The sequence below is a fragment of the Pipistrellus hanaki genome (genome assembly GCF_964339955.1).
Source record: "Pipistrellus hanaki genome assembly, chromosome: 5".
Taxonomy (NCBI): Eukaryota; Metazoa; Chordata; class Mammalia; order Chiroptera; family Vespertilionidae; genus Pipistrellus; species Pipistrellus hanaki.
The window spans coordinates 62,111,692-62,136,205 of NC_140507.1; the positions used below are offsets into that span (position 1 = coordinate 62,111,692).

The 24,514-nt window shown below is 44.2% G+C and overlaps 1 protein-coding gene across 3 annotated transcripts in view; it reads right to left on the reverse strand.

Annotated features, from left to right (window-relative positions):
* The window catches only part of SH3RF1 (SH3 domain containing ring finger 1), a 173,072-nt gene that overhangs the window by 12,355 nt on the left and 136,203 nt on the right, over positions 1-24,514 (reverse strand). For all 3 annotated transcript variants that reach the window (XM_084883736.1, XM_084883737.1, XM_084883738.1), the window contains exons 6-10: positions 22,295-22,405; positions 12,206-12,351; positions 10,848-11,018; positions 8,179-8,438; positions 6,993-7,333 (exon numbers count right to left, since the gene is read on the reverse strand). In XM_084883736.1, the coding sequence (XP_084739862.1) occupies positions 6,993-7,333; positions 8,179-8,438; positions 10,848-11,018; positions 12,206-12,351; positions 22,295-22,405 (1,029 nt within the window). The remainder of the gene's footprint in view (positions 1-6,992; positions 7,334-8,178; positions 8,439-10,847; positions 11,019-12,205; positions 12,352-22,294; positions 22,406-24,514) is intronic.

Below are 24,514 nucleotides of genomic sequence, written 5' to 3' on the forward strand. Positions count from 1 at the left end.
CCATGCCCAATGCAGGCTGCAGACAAGAAGAGCCAATCCATTGACTGCAGACCCCTCTTCCTCCCCACCCCAGCCAGAGGAAGACGCTTTTGCATTTCTCTTTAAGGTCCAGCCTCAACATACCTTCCTCAGCTATTGCTTCATGTAACTCGCTTCACACTCGCTTACTCTATGTGTTCTAGTAAATGAGCCTAGAAAGTTGGACGACCTGCTTGAGGGCAGTGCCTGGAGCTCACACACCTTGGCATCACACCCAGTGCCTGCCTGGTACAGAGTCCGGCACCTCCTGAGCTGAGGGGCCAAGACGGCAAGAGCATGAGGCAGGTGGGAGGAAGGGGAAATGTGTAGCTCATCCCAGGGCTAAAGAAGGAAGGGGATGTTTCTGGACCATCCAGTGGTGATAAAGATTTCCCTCTACACAATGGCCAATGAAGTGGGCTGATGGAAGCCTGCTGGAGCTGCTGCCACACTTCTTTAAGGAGCCTGAGGTCTGGGGGGGTGGGGGTGGGGGTGGGGGGCACGAAATATGGGCAGGGAAAGAATACCACTCACTGGCTCCAGATCTAAAGCAGCAGTCGGCCTCTGCGTCCAGCTGTTTCCGCCAGGATGCAGGAAAGCACTCTCTAATCCCAGGACCCCCTCAGACTTACTGAGAACATCAAGTCCATTGATAAACTGCAATCTCAGCAAGCCTCAGCTAAAAATGTTTCTTAAAAGCTCAGCCTGGGCACTCAGAAAAATACCAGTTAACTGAAGGGAGCCCAGGGAGCAGCCGCTAAAGTGATTAAGAAGAAAGATGAGTTGGTTCATCTAAAATGATTAAACACATTAAATACAGATTGCGTTAATGGCTTCTCGGGATGTGTTCCCATCATCAGCCGCTGCAGATGACCCTCGGAGCAGACGGTGGAGGATTAGGGGCTGTCTCGGGGTGCGCGGGTAGGGGCTGGGTAGTCACAGGGCAAAGATGCTGCCCTGCTCTCAGACGCTATGCTTTTAATGCCATATTCCGATGTGTTCTATGTTAGCAGAACAGTGTGCACATGAAAGAGATCATTTTGCAAACTCAGATACTTATCTACGGGCGCCTTTGTTTTTTTCAAAACCCAGGGGTAGAAAACTACAGATGAATTAATAAAGACTACATCTCAGCAAAGCATTTTTTTCAAACGTAATGTGAGATGCATAAAAAAGGGGGAGCATATCTTTGAACATAAACCTTAATAATTCTTCTCTTATGGGTTTCCCAAGAAATTATTCATAGATGAAATGTTATGGTCATCATTTTCTCATCAGAAGATTTGATGACTTAAAATGGCTTTGCCCTAACGGGTTTGGTTCAGTGAATAGAGCATCAGCCTGTAGACTGAAGGGTCTCAGGTTTGATTCTGGTCAAGGGCATGTACCTTGGTTGTGGGCACATCCCCAGGAGCGGGTTTGCAGGAGGCAGCTGATCAATGTTTCTAAATCCCTCTCCCTCTCCCTTCCTCTCTGTAAAAAATCAATAAAATATATTTAAAACAAAATAATAGTTTCTCAGACAAAAATAAATAAATAAATAAGGGGGCAGAGGAAAGAACTATTTGGGTCAGAAAATAATCACCAGATAACAGAAAAAATATTTTTTACATATAAAATTAATTTTTGAACATCGACTTAATAACATTCTACAATATTAGTCACATGGCAAAAAATGAGTACAAAATAAAATGCCACCCACAGGTTAAGAACTGCTGCTGTAGAGCCTAAGACCATCGGAAAACACAGATATTTACATTATGATTCATTAACGGTAGCAAAATCACAGTTATGAAGTAGCAATGAAAATAATTTTATGGTTGGGGATCACCACAACATGAGGAACTGTATTAAAGGGTCACAGCATTAAAAAGGTTGAGAACCACTGCTCTAGACAGACACCATCATGGCTGGGAAACTGGTGCTCTGTAGAAAAATAGAGCAGGGTCAGGGGAGAGAGAATGACTGAGTCCCAGTGGTTGGCAGGGCAGCAACGGTGACTCCAATCACTTGAGAAAATGAAATGGCGAAGCCCACAGACCATCTCATTTTTAAAAAATATTTTTTTTTTATTGATTTCAGAGAGGAAGGGAGAGGGCTAGAGAGATAGAAACATCAATGATGAGAGAAAATTATTGACAGGCTACCTCCTGTACACCCCACACTGGGGATTGAACCTGCAACAAGAGCATATGCCCTGACCGTTAATCGAACCATGACATCCCGGTTCATAGGTCGACACTCAACCACTGAGCCATGCATGCTGGACCAGACCATCTCATTTTTGACAGTAAAATAAAAACTGGAGAGAAAGGAAGACAATGTGAGCAAAGGGGGATCCATAGGGACTTCAAGGACATGTGTTCAGGATAGGAGAAAATGGGCACTTAAAAACAGCAAAGGTCCTCAAACTTTAGCAGATTGATTGAAGAAAACCTGTGTTTTGCTCAAGGGAGAGTCATCAGAAATTTGGGTGGGAGGTCTGAGGCACTGAATGTTGAGACTTCTTGCAAAAACGCTGTCTTTCAGGAACAAACCGAGGATGTGGCAGAGAACCAACACCACTCCTGCTAACTCCCATGGGAAGAAGTGTCAACGTCAGGGAAGACTCTGAAGCATCCCCAGACTAGGAAGGCAGGAGGTGGACATGGAAGCACTTGGGGTGGAAGGGGGCAGTAGAGGTGGTTTCTTCTCTTTCTGATATGAGGGTTAAAACTATTAAATTAATTTAGTGGCCATTAGATTGAGGTGCTTCTAAGGCCTGAGCAGCCTGCAGTAGCCAACCAAAACCTAAATCTGTCAATACCTCAAGGTTAAGAAATCAAAACCTAAGGACACCAATCATACCAACTAGGCTTTCCGAATAAGGCAACTTGCTCAAACTGTAGCCAATCAAGCAATTTCCTGGCTTTGCTTCCTGTCTTCTCTAAACAAGTCTTGCTCTTGACTCTTGGTGAGTGCTCCTGACCAACCTCTGGTTGGGCGCTGCCTGATTTTAATAGATATTTGCTCAAATAAACTCTTAAATTTGTAAAATATGCCCCAGTTTATCTTTTAACAGAATTTAGAGAGTAGAAAAACAGCTGATTACATCATTGATGCTGAAGAAAATTATTTTATTTTCTAAATGAAGGCTTACTATACCAAAATAATATTTCTTACACTTAGGTATCTAGGGGGAAAAACACTTATACACAATAATATTAATGACTTTCTTTGAAATCTTGGATTATATTTAGGTTTTCTGTTTGGATTTTCTCTAACTTCTAAATAAATATGTATAATTAAAAATTATTATTATAAGAAAACATAGTAAAATACATACACACACACACACTCACATACATACATACATATACATGAGCATCTCGTAAGGATTGGCAAACACATTATCCTGGAGACTAGCTGACCAAATAATGAAACCTTTAAACAGAATATGAAGTTAGAAAAATGTCCGGATGAAGCTGCTAAACCGTTAACTGCAAAAGATAACAGAAATCTCACAGAAAGAACAACAGCAATGGCAGAAAGGCCCGGGATTCCAACCAGACATAACTGAGATGATGTTTGGGAAGATATTACAGAACTTCAGATGCCTACTTATCAAAGCACAGAAGGCAGGCACCAGGCCAAATTAGCTAGAGACTTAAGTCAAGGACAAAAAGACTGTGACAGAGGGTTTTCAAATAAAATACTGTTCAAAGGAACAGCCCAGCTGGAGACAGAACTGCCATGGCCCCATGTACATGTGGACAAGGTCCTCACCAGCACACCAGCCATGGCAGAGCTTTCGGGTACAGAGGAAAGAAGAGGGCAATTGACACGCTATCATTTGGGGGACACACCGACATTGCCTGGAGAGTGGAAGTCAGTGGCTGAACTTGAAATGACAAAAGGAGGAAGAAATATGGAGGGAATGGTCAAATGCCTATACATTTGCTGGAAGTTTCAACTGAAACTAGAATTTCTGATACACTTTGTCCTTGACATTCTGATAAGTTCATCTTGCAGAAAGTTGAACAAACTGCAACTTTGGCTCTAATTCTGATCAACAAATGATGGGGGTGGGGGTGGGGAGGAGCACAAGGAAGCAGCCAGGTAGGGGGTGAGAGCTATGGCTGGTGAAACAGAAACATTGAGAACTTAGAGGTAAGCACTCAAAGAGAAGTTCCCTAGAGTAAGATTTGAACACTAAAGTTTAAAAGAACTGATTTTAAAAGTTCAAAGAAAATATATGCTTGACCTGAAACTCAAAAGGAAAGATACTTCAAGAGGGAGGGCTCTCCAGAATACAATTCTAACTATACAATTGCAAATCATCCCAGCAGATGAAAATGGAGAGCCATCTAACAGTACTGATGTGATCCCCCAGGGGGCAGCCTAATGAGCTCAAATTTTTAAAGGACTGCTACAAAAAGATCAAGAGAAGGGTCCATATGAAAGAACATTCGCATGGTCCATATGAGCTTAAAATTGCAAAAATGCTAAAGACAAAAAAAAAGGGGGGGGAAGGGGGAGGCTACATTGCTTAAAAGTTATGTTTGAACTGAGAACAAGAAAGACACAGACCTGCTGTTGGGGACAGATGGTGGTTCTCAGATGATAAGAAAGACAAGGATAATCTCCAGACAGGAAAGGAAGAACAGACCTTGCTGAGAGGGAAATGGATAAAGAGATCAAATGACTACTCTTGGCAGGTTGAATTTACCCCAGAGCACTAAGAAAATTAACACCTGAAATGCTACCAATAATCTTTGATAGGTCCTGGTGGACCTGAGATTGGGTCAACCCAACAGGCCAAAGAAGAGCATGTGTGTAGTCCTAATTTTCAAAAAGAAAACAACAATGTATTTTGCAGACTATCTGGAAAATTCTAGAATAGTGTTTTAAATGAAAGGTCTACTCAGGAACGGAAATGAGACTCTGAGGGCTAGACTCTTCCAGGACATGCTTATGCACAACAAGTAGCGCCAACACGACGGGGCCACTGGGGGACTGTTTGGACGGGAGGACGTAAAAGACGCTTGGGTCTCGGAGGTTTGAAAAGTTCTTCCACGATATCCTGGAGGACAGGATGGAGAAAAGTGAGCTGAATGACACACTCTGGTCATGTTAATTGTGGACTCAATGAACTTCCATCAACCAGAAAAAGTCTCTGTTGAAACATTACATGAGGAGGTAGATTTAGGAAGGGAAAACTTGGAACCTGTGACACGAGGAACAGCGGAAAAAACTTCAAGAATATAGGCTCAAAAGAAAAGATGACCCTGAAATACTTTAAGACATCATATAAGGAAGGAGATCAATAATTTCTCCATAGCATCTCAAAAAAGAAAATGGCATGGACACTCTGGATCTAGGGCGCTCAGGGTCAATATGGTATCCAAACAGGCCAGTGGCCATCTGCTGAGGATGGGTGCTCAACAGATTAATCCAAGTAAGGTCCTGTATCGGTTTATCACAAACTCTGGGAAAAAAAATCAGGTCTGGAAATCAAGGAGTTGGCAGGGCTGCGTTCCTTCTGGGGCTCTAGGGGGTAGTCTATTTCCTTGCTTTTTCCAGCGTCTTGTAGCTCCTTGCATTTCTTGGCTTGTGAGCTCCTCCCTCGGAATCACCTGATCTCTGCTTCTAGACCACTTCTCCTCTGACCCTGATCCTCCTGCCTCCCCTTCATGCAGACCCTTGTGATTACATACATCCCACCCTGGTAATCCAGGATAATCCCTTTAAACCTTTACTTTAACCTCACCTGTAAAATTCCTTTTGATATGGAGGGAAATAGTCTCAAATTCCAGGGAGTAGGACATGGCCATCTTTCGGGAGCCATTATTCTGCCAAGCACAGGCCCTCCCAAGCCTCAGACACTCAGCAAATTCTCTTCTGGGAGGTCAGGGGCTGAAGAGTCAAGGGCCTAGAGACACACTGTTCCAAACTTCTTAAAATCCAAACTATGCAATTATTCTTTTAAAGGTATTGACCAAGTTGAACATGTCAGCTTGAGTACAAGTTTAATGTAGTTAATTATAAACGCTGGACAGATACCAATCTTTTTCAAAAACGCTCATGTTAACCCAACGATTAAATATTAACTTTTTAGTAAAGCCGTAACATTTATTTCCTTATAAAGCCCTATTTACAGGCTTACCTAACCTTTTAAATAGAGCAGCATCCATTACCACCGACCAGGTGGCTGTTTATAATCCCCCGAGAGCTTCCTAGAACTGGGCTTTTTAAAAGGAGAAATGCATGACACACTGAGGGAAAGGTCATGAACACAATGCAGTTCTCCAGACTTCGCTATCGCTCGTCTCTTTCTGTTCACAGTTAATCACCACCAACTCCTCTTGACTCCAACCACCTGTCTCCAAACCCAACAATAGGTCAGTCTTCCAAACACAGCCTCCCGTGTATATTTTCTTTGAAATCTGGCCCCAAATGAGAGACTTATAAAAAGATCAAAGGATTTATAAAAACAATTTCCCCCTAAATTTCAAGTCAAGAGAAACACTATTCATGCTGATGATAATCAAGTACACTAGTGGTATAAAAAAACAAACAAATCCACAAATAACACTTCTCATCAACAGTTTCATCCCCTTTGTATGTTAAATATCTATCACCTATCAATCTGCACATATATAGCTATTGCAGCACTGCTAACAAAAAGCAAACTGACTTGGACAGGGAGAATTAAGGACAGCAAGATGATGACAGGATGAGGAAAGGAAAAGGAAATTCCTCCTTGAGATGTAAGCCACAGGTAGAGAAGCAACGAAGTCTTACCCACTGGGATCTCCCCAGCACCTGATACAGGGCCTGGCTACTAGTGGGTGCTGAAATGCAGAGAAACACGAATCTAACAACTGGCACGGGAGCACGCACAGATAAGCCCTTGAAGGAATGTTGAACGGGTCCCTCCATTAGTAGAAATGATGGGACACATCACCAGCAGAGAAACAGGATGTTGGCCTTACTTTACTGTCTTTGTCTGGTTTGGCCGCTGAGCTGTTCCCACAAGCCAATGAAGCGCCGTCAGGAGAGGCGGGAAGTCCAGAGAGAATGGCCATTATCTGGCTGCTGGGCTCGGTGTCCACGGAGGCGGAGGTGATGCTGGGGGAGGTGATCGAAGCGGCCGCAGCACAGGCTAAGGGGGCGCCGGCTCGGCCCATACTGACGGCAGCCATGGGAGGCGGAGGCTGTGGGGAGGCCAAAGGGTGATGGGGCAGGCCCACGGACGCGGGGCCCAGCCCGCTGGCGTTCTGTACTTGGATGGGCGTCACGGCTGCCGTGGGGCGTTCTTGGTTGTGTGCCAAAACTAGTAAATGACAGCAGGGAACACGGTAAGATTCAACGTTCCAATAAATGCTGCTCATCAAAATATGAGTCATTTCATTGCATCCGTCCGTAATGAAAGGTTGCTATTGCGCCCATACAATAAACAAGGTATGTGTGGTGGTTTAAAAGCACTTAATCTTAGCGGGGTCCCGGGATGCACTTCCCTTCCAGATCGGAGTCTGTTGAGTGCCTAGGAGCTTAGCTGTAACCCCGAGGCCCTTCAGTTAGAGAAAGAAGGCCTTTCCACAGAATGAGAGACTCGGAGCCAGCATCTGTTGGTGGTCTACCCTGTCAAATGGCACTGGCCTCTGGTCCTTTTTAAAATTATTCTCTTTTCTTATTAACCATTTTCTTTCTTTTTTTTTTTTTCCCCATAGAAAAAAATCACAAGTTTACTCCCATTGTTACCCAAGACTCTTGGTAGGTATTCAACGTTATAGAAAAAAGAAACCGATTTAAGGTCCCACTGGGTCTAAAATAGACTTGTCACTAAATTCATAAAAAAAATCATCTGCACACTTAGCTGCAGTAGATGTGCAGTGAGATTGGAGATCATGTGGTCCTGGCTACAGAAGTCCTATTTTCAAATACTGCTGCCATTCTTAAAATCAGCCTAGTCTCTTTCAGGCTTTGGATCTACAGATCAGGGAAGGCTTGGCCAAAGTCAGCAGACGTAAAGTGCCACTGACTGGACTCTGTCTACTTCTATTTCCTGTTATTTGTTATCTTACTTCACATCTGCTTTTGTCAACATCTGTCATGGGAGATCTGAACCTAGGCAGATGACCCTTTTCCTGATGCTTCCCCGTCCGGTTTCCTCCTTACCTGTCCTCACAGCATTGCGGGCCTGGTTGACTGTCATCTGCCCCGTCATGTTCAACAAGACCTTAGCCTGAGGACTCGTGTGGATGTGAGCTGCTGACACCACAGCTGTGGGGACCACACTGGGACTCCCGGCCATTCCATTTCCCTGGAGCTTCTGGGCAGGCCCTCCTGCCGTGGAGGGACTGACCATGGTCACCCCCCGACTTGTCTGACCAGCTGTAGACACAGGAACTTTAGCTTGGGAAGCATTTGTCATCGCCCTGCCGAGACAGAAAAACAGATAGCTCCATTCATTAGCGAAGTGGGGGACAGAACAATGAAAAGGGGGGGGGGGGGAAGACTAAAGCTTTACGACAAAACATTTTAAAAAATGAATGGGATTATTTTTGCGAAGTATAAAAATAGCAAATTCAAACTCACAATGGCCCTGAGGCAGAGAACGGTCTTGAAATGTATTCTGAGTCACAAAAAACCATGCACTGTATTCTGCTTAAGAACATCCAGTTACCGGGCTCAGCGTCCCACACCAAGGCCGAACCCCTCCACTGACTTGAGGCCCTGGATTCTCCTACTCCTGCTACCCAACAAGCCAGGCTTGTGACCTCCATGACAATCACATGCCCATGGCCCTGCCTATGTTTTCTGCCCTTCTCCTACTTGCCCCCAGCCCCACGTCACCCAAGGGCTTGTGTACATGTGTGTGGGTGTACGTACACACATACACATACTCTCGGAATGTCCTCTCTGGCTTCTCTTGACTAACCTTAACCTCGTTTATTTCAAGATCCAGCAGAAATCCTATCATTTCAAGAAGCCTTGCTGAAGACTTTACCATTATTTTTCATGTGGATTTCTCTCTCCTATAACCCTGATTACAAAAATGAGTGTATTGTTTTTTAGAAAATGTCTTATTAAGTATTCCTGACTCAGTCAAAGTTCCTTGAAGACGGGGCCAGTGTGCAATGGCTCTTTTCCATTTCTCCAGGATTTGTAGTTACAGTGGCACTGCCAGCTCTAAACAAATACTTATTGGTTGAATTTAATTAAATTAGGTTTGGCATAGTTTTGTGTAATGTTTTTTTAATATTCTAAGTTCATTTAAACATCGATTCTATTTATAGTAACTTTCTCCTAAGTAGACTACTTCATTAACTTGAACGTTCTCATTATGTACCATGAGGAGTAACAAAGAATTAACTCTAAGTAAGCAACTCTCCAGAGACTTTAAATATTTTGTTTTTTGAGTCTTATGAAAATATTTTCCTCTATTAGCTTAATATTTTGGTTTTGGTTCATTTTACTTCCCTAGTTGTTTCTGTGGTTTGTTGTTGGGATTTTTTTTGTGTGTGTGTTTTTCCCACCAGGAAGGGCCTATCTGGATTTACCTTCTGGATCCTGAATGTAGACTTTAACATACACAGAAAAGAAGGTCTATATCGATTAAAAATCTGCAAGTCAAATGAAAGCTAGCACCATCTGCAACCACAGTGATTTATATTTGATTAGGCTGCTGGCCAACCTACAAGTCAAGGCCAACAGCTGACAAACATGTCAATTCATTAAGCCATTTATTCAGAATCAGAGGGTTTAAGGAATGACTTATCACAGTTAAACCTGGACCATTTAAGAGCCCGATGGCCAGAAACTGAGGCTCCCCGAATGTCGCTGCCATTAAGGGCATTCCATTCAGTTTCCAAGGCTACTTTCCTCAGTGACCAGACGATGGGCTTATCTCGAAATGAAATAAAGGACACGTTTGTATATCTAACAGCCCCGACTTCCCATTGCCCTGTAACAGGCTTCTCCACCTCCGAGACACCTGGGGCCAGCTAATTCCCTTCTGAGGGAGGTGTCCTGTGCACTGCAGGACCTTCGGCAGCATCGTTAGCTTCAGTGCACTAGGTGCCAACAACAACCGCTCTTCTCCTTCCCCACCCTCCATAATGCCAATCAAGTGTGTGTTCACCCGTTGCCAAATTCCCCCAGGGAAGCAAAATCACCTTCAGTTAAGAAGGATAGAGAACCTCTACCACAGCTAAGGAATTTTATTTCTGACTGGTATTACAGAAGTTAATTGCCAGAATTCAGAGGTAATCAGGCTCTTAGAACCCAGAGGCGGACCACCTGGGTCTGAGCACTTCATCACTATGGGATTTCAGACCAGTTATGTAATCTTTTGGTGCCTCCATTTTCTCATCTATCAAGAGGGGATGATAACAAAAACCACCACCACGAGTTGTTCAAGGACTTGGGAGTTAACGTGTGCAACGCACTTAAGAGATCTGCCTGCCTGGCGCATAGCAAGCATTATAGAAACATGGGAGTATTAAGGAAATAGCTTTTGTTTAGATGAAACATTATGCTCTTCCAAGCAGCAAAGTATTGAAAATGGTCTTCTACACGTTACTTAAAGCAAATAACTTAAAACCCAGTGCATTTATTCGTGGAAACCTACAATTTCACATAGAGCTGTGTGAAAAGTAAGCCAAGTATTTTAGAGTTAGAAGGGATCACAGCAAGCACAGATACGGGTGTTTGTTGTTTTTTTTAATGTTGGCTGTGTAATAGGCAATTATAACGTGAGAAGGAATCTGGACAGGCTGAGCGCCACGGAGGAGAACAAAGCTTCTCTGTTTGGGACTCAGTGAACCGCTTGTTCAAAGCCATACCTTGTGACGGGTGCCACGTAATTACCAGGGAAAACCCCGATCTTGCTGGTATGCATCGATGTCCCTTTGAACCAGCCATCCTGGCAACGTTCAAACACTAGAAACATCTCCCCTTTCCTCAGCTCCAGCTCGTCCTCTTTCCGGGGAGTGTATGGGTAGATAGCAACATACCTGGAATAAAAAGAATATCCGATTTCGGGCTGAGGAACCACCAAAACACAGAGGCTCAAAGCTCATCCTTGGTGTGAAGTCCTGAATATCTTGCACAAATGAAAACAGAAAGTGCAGTCCTTACACCTGTCAGCAGTATTGGTACTTATCCGCTGACAGAGGTTTTGGCATCGACATTGAAAAGGCAGAGTCCCCCGTTTCCCCTCCCGCCCCAAAAGAAAAAGAAAGAAAGGCAGAGGCCTTCCTGATGAAGAACTGCCGCCAGCCTGGTCCCCCAGCGTGAAGGTGACCACCCCGCCAAATGGTACTTGCCGGGTGTGAAAGAATTAGGCAGCTTCCCAGAGTGCCTACCCTGCTGCTGGGGATTAGGTGCCCGCTGGGAAAACCGAGCTCTTCACATGGCACTTGTTAGGCTTGGGGAGGCGCCCCGAAGGGGGACAGATGGTGTGAAACCCCACCGTGAGGCACAGCATGCGGCCTTCCACACACAGGCAGAACCCAGAGGCTGGGGCTGCACCTGCTTTTGTGTGCTCGGCCGGGAACAGGACTGAGATGGGAACAGTCAGAGGGAAATAAAAGTCCAGATCACAGGGCGTACGGAAGAGCCCCACCAGGCAAGGTGACTGTGCCACCACCACAGGGAAACCGGGCAGGCTATGCCAACCAACTGTTCTTCCCAGGACCAACCTGGTCCACGTATAAACTCACACAATATAAGACCCACGAAAACCACGCTGTATTTTGCCATGAATGAACTCTGAATGAGGTGACTGGACTTTTCTGGATTCTAGGGACTTACAGCTTTTCACATGCATACTACAAGCAGATCTAGTTTGTATGGGGTGCCTTCTCATTCCTTAGTATTCCAATGAAAACAAGACAAAAGGCTCAAAAGGCAGCTCCGTACACATAATAACATTACGAAGGAGCAAACATCTGTCTCCCTAAACTCTGAAAGGCCCTCCCTCCGCAGGACGGCTGCCTAGCGAGCGCCTGTATCAGGCCCATTTTGTTTCGGCGGTCTCCTCATTATATGCATGACTGGGTAGAAGTTTGCAGAACACAAACCACTTTGGAAGCCATAAGCCTGTCAGCAGCTCATATCAGAAAGGTGTTTCTCTGCCTCTGCTCTTTGGGCTGAGCTTGAAATGCACGTTTAAGTGGCAATAAATGACACCCTCACTTACACGCTGGGGCGAGTCTGAGGTCGTAAATGTGCAATCTGGTCAGTGGGCCCCGCGGTGGGCCTCGGTCCCGTTCCAGCAGCAGCAGCAGCAGCGCCCGGAGGTGTGGAGACCAGGAGAGGGGGCGGGGGCAGAGGAGGGTTCATAGTCTGGTATGAGAAAGAGAGGGGAACAAAATGTTTATTTACATGTTTTATGGAAGGTGGGAAGGAAAAGGAATCAGAAATCCATGGGAAAAGACTTCAATGGAATCCAAACAGAACAGAACCAGCAAGCTACCTAAGATGAAAGGCTCCTTAAAACAAAATAAACAAACAAACCCTCCCCTCCTCACCCCCCCATTGAAAGACTCCAATCTTGTTCTCCTTTAAGATCTTAAAGCCATGGCAATTTTTTTCCAGCAAACAGGTAAGTAATCCCGCTTGGGGGGAGGGAAAGAAAAAAACAAAACAAAACAATAACACAAAACAGCACACGAAAAAACGGTATGTAATTTTAAGATGAATAAGACTTTTAAGTATAAGACTTGGCCAAGCATCCAAATGCCTTTCAAAGGGACAGCTATAATGTCTCACGGCTTGCTGGGAATTAATTTGTGATTGTTTCTGTAACCTGAAACTTAAAACACAACGCAAAACAATAGGGCTATACTATATCGCAAGCCGTGCCCTTCAGAAGAAAATTCCCTTTGATGCCCGGGTCTCCACAAAGCCCAAACAATAGCAAGCCGCAATCACTGGGCCGTTGTGGCTACTTTTTGCTTATTCTTTTCTTAACTCTGCCAGCGTTTGAAATTTAGGACTATCAAGGCTGGTAATCTTTAACAAGTACACCAGTGAAAAGCTGCTGGTTCTTTTATGGGCACAGGCTAATGGGGCTCTGCCCACAGGATTCCATGCCTTTTGAAAATCAATGGAGCAATTGTTACCTTCTGATCCACACACCCTGAATAATTCTTTAGGGTCTGTACACTGAAACTCCTGGGAACACAGGCACAGAGAGACCCGCCTGCACCCTCCCCGAATCTTTGAGCCACTCGATGTAAAAACCGAATCCAAGGAGAAAGGAGGAGAGAAGAATGTAACCTGTGAAAGCACAGATGGCTTAGACACATCAGCATATTAATGAGAAGAATCCAATGACTTCTAGACATAGATCCTAGCAGTCATTGCGTGTCTTATTTTTATGAAGTAAAAATGTGAATCTCACCAACAACACTGACTGCATCTGCCTATTAAGGTACATAGCTCCACAAACATAATAAATGGAGTGGAACAGTTTTCCAATTTATAGACATGCGTGTTGCAACTGTCTCACACACTCATATTTCATTTTTTTTTTTTTTCTAATGTGACTTTCTGGAAGGATTTTTCCCACAGAGCAGCTGAAGGTGGCGCAGAGCAGCCAGGGCAGAAATCAATGGGGCACAGAGCTGCTTACACAGTGCTCACCTGGGCAAGGCCCAGGGCGGCTCAGAGAGTCAGAGCTTCCTGGACGTTCTTCACGCTCGCCCTAGGAATGAGGGCAGCATTCAGATTCTGTCACAGCTTTGGAATTGGCACAGACTTGGGCTCAGAGCCTTCAAACCCTTTAACCCGGAGAAGGACAAGCGTCGTTCCATTTCATCTCCTCCCAGTGACAACACGGACAGAAGGAACGCTAATCCTTTGTTAGATGCTCAGCAAACGTGACCTGGGCAGTGACACACCAGTGGCTTGACAGGTGAGGTAACAAGTCCGGACTGCACAGCCACTAACATATCACTGAAGATTATAAAATTACCACTTAGCTGGTTTCCATTTAAACCCTCCTAAACCCAATCTCCAAACAGCGTGGCTGTGGCCGTGAAAGAAAATGGCACGTGGGCGACAGGAGCCCTGCAATCGCGGCTCCTAGGAATTCCTGAGCAGAGTGCGGAAGGCACAGAACCAAACGGCTCCACTTCCCACTCTCTGAGAACTCCATCTTCAAGAGAAAAAGAAATGAAAATCCCCTGTTATATTTTAACTTAGTAAAACAGAGGCGGACCCTAAACTGGTTAGAGCATTGGCCTGCGGACTGAAGGGTCCCAGGTTCGATGCTGGTCAAGGGCATGTACCTTGGTTGCAGGCACATCCCCAGTGGGGAGTATGCAGGAGGCAGCTGATCGATGTTTCTTTCTCATGGATGTTTCTAACTCTCCCTCTCCCTTCTTCTCTGTAAAAAATCAAATATATTAAAAAATAAAAATAAAAAATAAAAGAGAGGTGGTATTAAATTGGTCCTAAGAAGAAGAAGGCAAGGACATGGACAGGTCTGATAAAAATATACATCACATTTTGTGAACAAAATGTAAAAACAGGTCACCCCTTGTAGTTAATAAGTACAGTAAACAAATGTTTCATGCAAGTTACTTTTACAAAGAGTAAACAGTAAGCATTTAAAATATGGATAAAAGGGGATATTTTAAAAGACCCCAAAGATTGTGCCTGAAACAGACAGTATTTAAAAAAAAAAAAAATTGGACAGGGTTTTTCCAGTGCTGGGTTACCCATCTTTGGGGACATGTGCATTTGTGAGTGCATGATACGTGTTCCTGGGTATAGCAGCACACAGACAAAGGCCAAGAGGGAGAGTCTGATTAAAATCAGATTCCTAGATGTTGCTCAGCCCTGCGGGGCTGGTAAAATGATAGGGCTCTGGCGAGCCCAGGGCTGTGACAGACGAGGAAGTTCTGTGGGTTGCTTTATAAACAATCTCCACTGAAATAATCTGGTGATGTGGAAGTTCAAAAGGTAACTGTGTGTTGTGCTTCGGGCAGTTTGCTATCCTGCAAGACCTGAAATGTCTACAGCGCAAACCACAGCCTTTCCCTCACCCGGAGCCGACCCGCAGACCGGCCCGTCATTTCACAGCCCGGGCGGCGGCCGCAGAGGCCAACAGCACTCTCCCCCAGCGGGAAGCCACCAATGCATCCACGGCCCTGCCAGGAGCACAGGCAACACTTTGCTAATAATACGCCGTTAGCGTACCGCTGTACAGAACCAGGTACCACAGAAAATGCCATGTTCACCAGATACTGCCTGGGTCACTTCACAGGGGCTTCACATGTGTTCATCCCATGCAGCTTTACAGAAACTCAGCAAGCCTGTGTGACCGAGGTAAAGTTGTCCATCGCGATGGCCCAGGCCACAGAAATAGGAATGCAGAACACGCGACGTTGTTCTGACGTGCATTAAAAATGAGCTTCCTGTTTCTGTAGATTCAGACCTTCCGCTGGCCAGTACGAGGTCATGATCCGAGGCCAGAATGACTACTTCTGAACAACACTTAGCTCAAATACAGGCCTTCGTGGTCAGCTACTGTAAACTGGTCGTATTTTGAGTGTCCAGGTTCCTTCCCACGACTCTCTGATCTTGAAAGACGACGAAGTTATATATGGTAGAAGCATGGTTGTTGGGGGCGGAAAAACCCAGATTCTAACCCAGGCTCAGCCATATAAGGCAGCCCGCGATTTCCCCCCTTTGCTAGAGTGAGCACCAGAAAAGAAGCGCCCTCTCTCAGACTGGACTGCAGGCCACTGACCAGCCACATTTGCTACTGGACACCGTGCATCAAAAGTTCAATTACTGGGTGTGGGACCCCTTCTCTTGGGTGTTCTCTCCTCCTCTTGCCCTTTCATGAAACTAGCCCAGACAGTGTTTACATGACCTGGATTTGGTTAAGGACAGAGGGCAAGGACCATTAAGTCTTTTTATTTCTTTTTCTTTTGCTTTGGGTTTAATGTATACAGCAACCAGTAAAATCACCTGTCCAGCCCTGACCCATGTGATCAGTGGGTAGAGTGTTGGCCCATGTGAAGGGTCATGGGTTCAATTTCCAGTCAAGGAATGCAGGTTGATCCCATGCCCAATCAGGGTGCATATGGGAGGCAACCAATCGATGTGTCTCTCTCACATCTATCTCTCCCCCCCCCCCTCTCTCTTTCTCTCTCTCTCTCCTTCCCCTTCCCTCCCTTCTTTCCACTTTATAAATCAATGGGAAAAATATCCTCAGGTGAAGATTTAAAAAAAAAAAAAAAATCTGTCCAGTGAGCTAAATACAGATAAGACTCCAAACTTCAGTAAGGAAGTTATTCTCATCAGGATTGACACTGAAATAAGACCCAGTATCAAAATCTGGACACTTATAATTAAGTACTGAAATGATATCTCTTCCTTGTTTTGTAGCTTCATACTTTAAATTCTAACTTCCATTAAAAGAAATATTTTTTTTTTTTATTGAATTTATTGGGGGGGGGGACATTGGTTAATAAAATTATATAGGTTTTAGGTATACAATTCTATAATACATCATCTTTATATTGTATTGTGTGTACCCCATCCAAAGTCAGTTCTCCTTCCGTCACCATTTTTCCCCCTTTTACTCTCTTCTTACCCAACCCCTTTTCCCTCTGCTAATCACTGTTGTGACTACGAGGATTGTGGATTTTTTTGCTTAATCCCTTCACCTTTTCCATCCAGGCCCCCAAACCGTCCCCTCTGACAATTGTCAGTCTATTCTCTTTATCTATGAGTCTGTTTCTATTTTGCTTGTTAGTTTATTTTGTTCATTAGATTTCACTTGTCTCTCTCTGACAGACTTATTTCACTTAGTAGAACGCTCTCCAGGCCCATCCATGCTGTTGCAAAAGGCAAGATTTCCTTCTTTTTTATAGCCGAGTGGTATTCCATTGTGTAAATGTACTACAGCTTTTTACTCATCTACTCATGGACACCTGAGCTGCTTCCAAATCTTAACTATTATAAATAACACTGCAATGAACACAGGGGTTTAAACGGGGGCAAAGACTTACCTATAAAGCGCTTTGCACTGGAGTTTTAGCTATAAGGTCAACGGACAACGGAGGGTTCATTTTCTTTCCAACTGTCCCTTACTGGATGCATCTCCCTCACACACCTCCCAACATGAAAAAGTGACCGAAGGCCAGACTTCAGGCATTTCTGGATCCTCTGGGCAAATACCACTGAATATCCCCCAGGCTCATAATTTTTCTTTACATCTGATTTTTAGTCAACCCGCTTTCAACCCCACACATGGACCTCTCTGCACAGCTTGTCTGTGGACTGGACACAGACGCAGGGGCACCGGCTGGTGATGCAACAGGCCCAGCTACTTTACCGATTTCAGCAGCATCGCCATCTGCACACAGCAGTGTGTGCACAATTATTTAAGTATTTTACCTTACTTTTTATAGCAATGGGTAGGAAGTAGAAAGGTGAACGTGCTGATACTAGTGATTAAAAAAAATAATAACTTAGGTGTAAGAATCTAATAAAATTAAGATGAAGATGAAAAGGAGTGAGTCTTGCGTCTCAGGTGGACGTTCACTGGAATTAAACCAGTCAATTGTGGGTACAGTTCTGAAGAAAAACATGGAAGAATCTATTTAAAAATGCTAGAAGCCAATGCTGAGAAGATTATGTCTAAAGGGGAAGGCGGAATTAAGAACTAGAAAAAATCTCTTGGGGAATGGAATTTCGCTAACAAATTGTGTGTTTGTTGTTCTGCAGTTGGTCTGTAAGAAGAGATACCTGTACTAGTTAATTGACTTTGTATAAATTACATAAGGTCTCCAGGCGTTAATACATGGACCCGTGAGGTGGCCTTGTAATTAGACCTAGCTTGGGTGCGCTGCCTTTTCTGTACCGGGAGCACCACATTAGCTCAGAAATGGCAGCTACTGTTGTGATTTGTGAGATGGGGAAGTTCGAGACGGCCTGCCTAACTCATCTCTGTGCTGCCGGCACTGGGCTCGGCAGACAGAGATAACAAATCCCCCGTGAGTGTTTCACCAGTGAGAAAACATGCTGTGCCTCCATCCCTTAGAACAATGATCAATGGATCAAAGGGCCTCGGTATCTGAGATGCTGGAGTCCTTTTCTGTTGCTATGACGGTGTTGGCCACATTCTACCACTCATCCTGAGGTCTGCAACTCCTGCCAATTCCAAAGGCTCTCCTTCTTCCTCTCAAATTGCCAGGATGGCAAGCCCATTCCTTCACTTCCAGAGGCCTTCCCTGATCCTGTCGACTGCAGTAAATTCTGGACTATAATGAATTAATTACATATCGGCTCATCTGACATCATTTACATTCTATTTACTTTTTTAAACATATTTCTATTGATTTGTGAGAGGAAGGGACAGGGAGAGATAGAAAGGTAGAAACATCAATGATGAGAGAGAATTATTAATCGGCTACCTCCTGCACACCCTCTACTGGAGACTGAGACCATAACCTGCCCGGAATCAAACCATGACCTCCTGGTTGACATGTTGACCTTCAACCACTGTCGATCTTCAACCACTGGGACATACCGGCAAGGCTAACGTATCTTTTAACCGTGTGTGTGTGTGTGTGTGTGTGTGTGTGTGTGTGTGTGTATATGTGTAAATAAAATAAAAAATAGGGTATAACACATTTTTGGAATGTAATCTGTTTATAAATTGGCTATGGTCTATATTTGGCTTTTAATTACCTGGGCACCCTGTGACATCTTACAGCTAAACACCTCTCAGCCAGCACAGAGGGTCAGGGATTATGAATCACGTGTTTAAAAGCTCCCCTGCCACTGTACAGAAGATACATGACTAAGAGCTCCATCCTCCTCCCCTCCAAAACTTAGTTGGAAAAAACCCTCACTACTAATAATAGACTAATGTCTGAATCAGATAGATGTAATAACAGTTTGTTCCTAAGATTAGCTATTTAACATTTTAACAGTTCCTTGTGAAATGTATGAGACAATATGCTCATAACTTCATTTGGCATAGAAGATTTAAAATGATCAACTCGTAGAAAAAGCTTTCATTTTCTACTGTAGTGGGGGCATTTATTACCTATATAAACCATGAAAAGCATGGTTTCCTCCCTACCAGGCTGCACACCATTGTTGCGATACTGCTCAAAGTCTTGGGAAATACCTCAAATTTCAAAAAGAATACCCATGATTAAGGAGAAATGCAGAGGGTACCTGCTCCTGAGAGTCTTTTCCGCTTAAACCCAACATTTTAAATGCAAAATATTTCTGCCAACCTGCCAGGGGCTTTGAGACTTAGACATCTCCTGGGATGACAGATATGTCTGTTTATAATTCGTTTTTCATTAAGTGAAATTGGCACAGTAGACTACCATTTAATAAACCTTCGTCTTGCATAACATGCAAGCTTTCTCCTGGAATCCCAGGATGAAATCATTGAATGTGTATTAATTTCTGTATATTCATGCTCTCTTGTGACCTGTCCCCTTTTCTGGCCTGACAGTGCACCTCCAGCTAAGAGCGACTGGCCATTTCGTGCATGGTAAAAATGTTAACCCACAAGGGGTGAGACTCAGCTCTGTGTCTTTTCCACTAATTAACTTTCCGAAGATCAGGAAAATCCGCTTTTTTCCCTGTTAAGAAATCAATTTAGAGGCCCAGCCAGTGTGGCTCTGTGATCCTATGAACCAGGAGGTCACAGTTCAATCCCTGGTCAGGGCACATGTCCAAGTTGCAGGCTCGATCCCCAGTATGGGATATATAGGAGACAGGCGATCAACGATTCTCTCTCATCATTGATGTTTCTATCTCTCCCTCTCCCTTCCTCTCTCTGTAATAAATAAAAAAAAAAAAACATTAAAAAAAAAGAAAAAAAGAAATCAAGTAAGAATTTTTCCATGCAAAGCAGTCACCTGAAATGGGAATACCAACTGGTTGTTCAAGTGTTGGGGTGGGAAGGGGGGAAAAGAGGGTCCTCTCCGGGGGTGAGAGGGCAGGATGATTATAGTACTTGGCTCCAATCAAAACACCCAAGTGTGCCGGGACCGGTTTGGCTCAGTGGATAGAGCGTCAGCCTGCGGACTGAAAGTTTAATTCCCGTCAAGGGCATGTACCTTGGTTGCAGCCACATCCCCAGTGGGGGGTTGCAGGAGGCAGCTGGTCAATGTTTCTCTCTCATCGACGTTTCTAACTCTCTGTCCCTCTCAATTCCTCTCTGTGTAAAATCAATAAAAAACAAACAAACAAACAAACCACCCAAGTGCTACCAGAATCCCAGGGAAAACCCATGTTGGTAAGTTAACTGAATTTCACCATCTCCCCAGATGGATTAATGCAACTCACCCTCTCAATCCAAACACTTGTACTGTCAAGGAAACTATAATGTACTGGAAACATTAAAAAAAAAAAACAAAAAAAACACCCCAGTACTTTAATCTTTAACCAGACATTTTTTAAAAAAAATTATTTTACTTATTTTTTAATCTTTTGCTGTTAATCCTCATCCAAGGATAGTTTTTCCACTGATGTTTAGAGAGAGTGAAACATTGCTTGCCTCTCGTATGCATCCCGATCGAACCTGCACACTAGGTATGTGTGCCCTGACTGGAATCGAACTGGCAACCTTTTTGGTGCATGGAATGATGCTCCAATTAATGGAGCCACCTAGCCAGGGCATAACCAGAACATTATTAACTTCTATGTAAAAACAAGAGCATGCTTAACTTGATAAAACCTTTTCAGAAGTCTAAATCAAGCTAGGTAATAACTGCATTTATTTATATCCCATCTTGTTTCAAAGTCAGTTTTCAATGACTTATAAAATGTATCAAGACAAACATAAAAGAAGAAAAATGGGGCAAAAGGAAAGTGAAAACAGTAAAACTAGACAGAGCCAAGTTTGACTAATAACGAGGTGAGGTCCCAGCTAGAGAAGGGTACCAATTTGTCTCTAAGCATTCTAGCAGAGGGAAATGGAATCTTTACAACATATATAACATCCACAACCTAAGAATAAACCAGCTGCTTAGAAGCCTCACTATTCCTGGTACGAAGAGTATAGAAAACTGAATGACAAAATGAACCAGGCCCTCCATGGCATTCTTAGAGCAAACCAGTGGCACATGTCACAGGCTCACCTTGAAACAGTTGGAGAGGTCCATAACCAGATCAATAACAGTCACCCCTCTCTCTCTACATTCTAGGTTCTACCTCTCTGAAGCAGGTACTGTTAGTCTCCTTTTGCAGGTAGGAACACGGAGGCGAAAGAGGCCACGTAACTTTTCTTGCTCATAAAACAGTAAGTAGCTCAACTGGGCTTCCAACCCCGGCCTGTGCCCTGGCCACCTGGCCACACCATTTCTCTGAAAGCATCACCACCAGCTGAGCTTGGGCAAAGCAATATACAGGGGTGGGGCTCACTAGGGACATCTGATTTAGTGATCTTTTCTGTCCTCATTCAACTCCGCACTGGCAGAAAGTCTGAAAGTATAAGCCAAGACATTGGCCGGGGTGAGAGATGTCTCCTTGCCATTCAGTTGCCTGTAATTTCTGGAAACAGGGATTTAACCACTGTGTTTCTGCTACCTGAGGTTGTACTTGCTTGTATCGTCTCCAGAGTGATCTTCATCTTTGTGTCTCTCTCCCTTGGCTGCCCTCATTCTTCCTATTAATTTCCCCCGTTAAGGATGTTTTAAAGCAATTAGTGTTTAGATTCTGTCTGCAGGATGCTATGCTTGCAGAAAGAAAATCAAACGTAATGTAAGGGCTCTTCCAAGGCAGCAGGGACCTCTGGGCAGCCATGGCTATGGTTATACCACACAAGACAAGAAACGAAAAGGTGAATCGTACATGCAGGCATTCAAAATCGACGTGTCACGTGACTCAAGAAAACCATTTAGCCAGTTTCTAGAGCTTGCTTAACTTCTTACAAAAACACATTAATAGGATTTCTATTAATGTGTTTTTGTAAGAAGTTAAGCAAGCTCTAGAAACTCAAAAGAATGAAGGTTAAGCCTTCAGGAAATCAGGATGAACCATGATGAAAATTAAGAGGATTTTAAGGAGCTCTAATAGTTTCAGGCCACTGATCCTCACTGTTAAGAATTTGGACAGACTGCAGGCAAGAGATTCTATTTTTTTGTGTGTGTGAGATTAACAGAGATAACAGATAAAACATAAGAGCCACACCCCACCTAGCATGTGTCATGTAAACTGCAGGTGCTCAGAGGTGGAGTGTGCCAGGTTAACATAACTAATCCCTGAGAGAGAAACAGATGGGAGAGACTATACTCACCCCAAGTGCCGCTGTGTAGGGGACATCGGATGGGAATGTGAACGAAGGGCCAGTTGTCACTGGGCTGCTTGGGGGTGGGGTCACAATTAACCCGGTGGTGCTTATATGAACCTGCAAAGAAAAAAAAGTTAATAAAAAGGCTATATTTAAAACATTTATTTTTTTCATTGATTTCAGAGAGGGAGAGAGAGAGATAGAAACATCAATGATGAGAGGAGATCATTGGTCAGCTGCCCCTTGCAAGCTCCCCGCTGGGGATCAAGCCTGCAACCCTATCATGTGCCCTGACCGGGAATCCGGTTCATATAGGCCAAAGTTCAACCACTGAGCAAAAGGCTATATTTAATACAATAGATTATTCCAGCTAAACCTTGGGAAAGCAAATAATAATTTAAAAAATAAAATCTGTATTTTTTTTTTTTTTTTTGGAAGGCAGAAACCCTTTTAGTTTTTTCAACCCAAATTTACTGCTTACCAAATTTGTATGAAGCCACTAGGAAGTCACATGATCAACACTGGCCACTGCCATGTTTTAAATACAGAAATCAACTACGGCTGCCTTTCACAGGAACACGCTCCCTCACCTGGGATGCTACCGCCAACCCAACTGGCTTTTTAGACGGTCAGGCCTTAGGTCCACCAGCCTCCTGGGAATTCCCCTCAAGATCCTGTAGGGTTGGGTTGTGGCTGAATACTCAGCTGCCTATCAATATGTTAAATTTATGTGAAAGGCCTAGGCTCTTCTGCTATTTTCAGAATCGCTTTCATGATTTCTACCTTTCAGTGGGGACACATAATGAAAATGCAGCTTCCTATAGACATGCCTACAGCAGACAATCCCTGAGAAAACCTTTATGGGAATGATGTCAAGTCAAATCCCCCATTTTCACAGTGTCTTATCCATGATACCACCTCAGGTTAATTTACTAGAAAGGAGTGGAGTGATTCAGGTCAGTTCATTGCCTGCGTTTGGTTACTGGATCACGTTCAGTCAAGTTGCACACAGGTCTGACTGCAGAATGCAACACTGTGACTGGATGGTGCAGACCTGGGGACGGGGGCTCCTGCAGAAACTAGGTTTTGCCTTCACTATTGAACCAGTTAACCACAATATTCTGAATTTAATTAAAAAAGATCTGCCGCTTCATCCACAGACGCGTATGGCATACAACTGGTTAAAGAAATGTTCTTGGCTGCTGGTACCTTGTCTTCCCCTGGAAACAATGCTGTACCAAACATGCCAGGCCTTTTGTAATAAAAACTTAATCCCAAACATACTTTCGTCAATTCCCATAAATTAAGAGAGAGATTATCAGGACAAAGAAAAGCTCCGAGATTAGTTAGTTCCCGGAGGGCCTGCAGGAACGTTCAGTGTCCCACTGGGTTGGCCCCGGCCAAGGCCGGGAGAATCAGCATCCCAGCATCGAATTATTTTCACCAATAAATCTGTACATGGCACCCATGTCCTTTGAAAACCACCTCGGTGCCTGTCAGCTCAGATTTTGGTTGACTGAAGCAGATTCAAGGGGTGCCACTAACAAGAGTTTCTCTTCAAACCCTCACTTTCTCTCTTCTGTGAATCAAAGTCTATTTCAAATCAATTTGTAATGGGAAGCACAGTGGTTTTTCATTCTTCGAATAAAACCTCGCGGCCTGCCGCCACTTCATCCAAGAAATCTTTTTATATGCACACTCCCAGGGCATCTGCAAGTGGATGCCACACAGAAGATGGGAGTCTTTCTTAGGAAATGCAATGACGCTCACTTCAAAGTGCGCGCCAGTATCCAGGACAGCCGAAAACCCGCCCAAAATACAGCTTCCTGGGCCTGACCCTACCAATATCTAAAAAGGACCTCACGATGGACTGACGTTTCCGTAAAAGCCCCAGACTGGGAGTCAGGATAATTAGCTGCTAATAAACTCATGATCTAGGACACGTAAGGCACTTCGGGTCTCTGGACCCCGTGACGAGCTGGACAGAGGTTCCCTAAGGTCTCTGGAAGCAACAGTAGGAGTGAAGCACCGAATTCGAGAGACTCTTGCCAGCCTCCGTTCAGCATCCTAGCACTGGAGCAAAGGAAGAGGGAATGGTCCCCAAAGAATGACTGAAAGCAGGAGAAAAGTGGCTGAGGGTGTGCGTGTCCTGCCTCGGGACAACCTGACTGGACGCTGTCCTCATCCTTTGCTCAGGGAACCTCAGATCAGACTCTCTACTGGAAA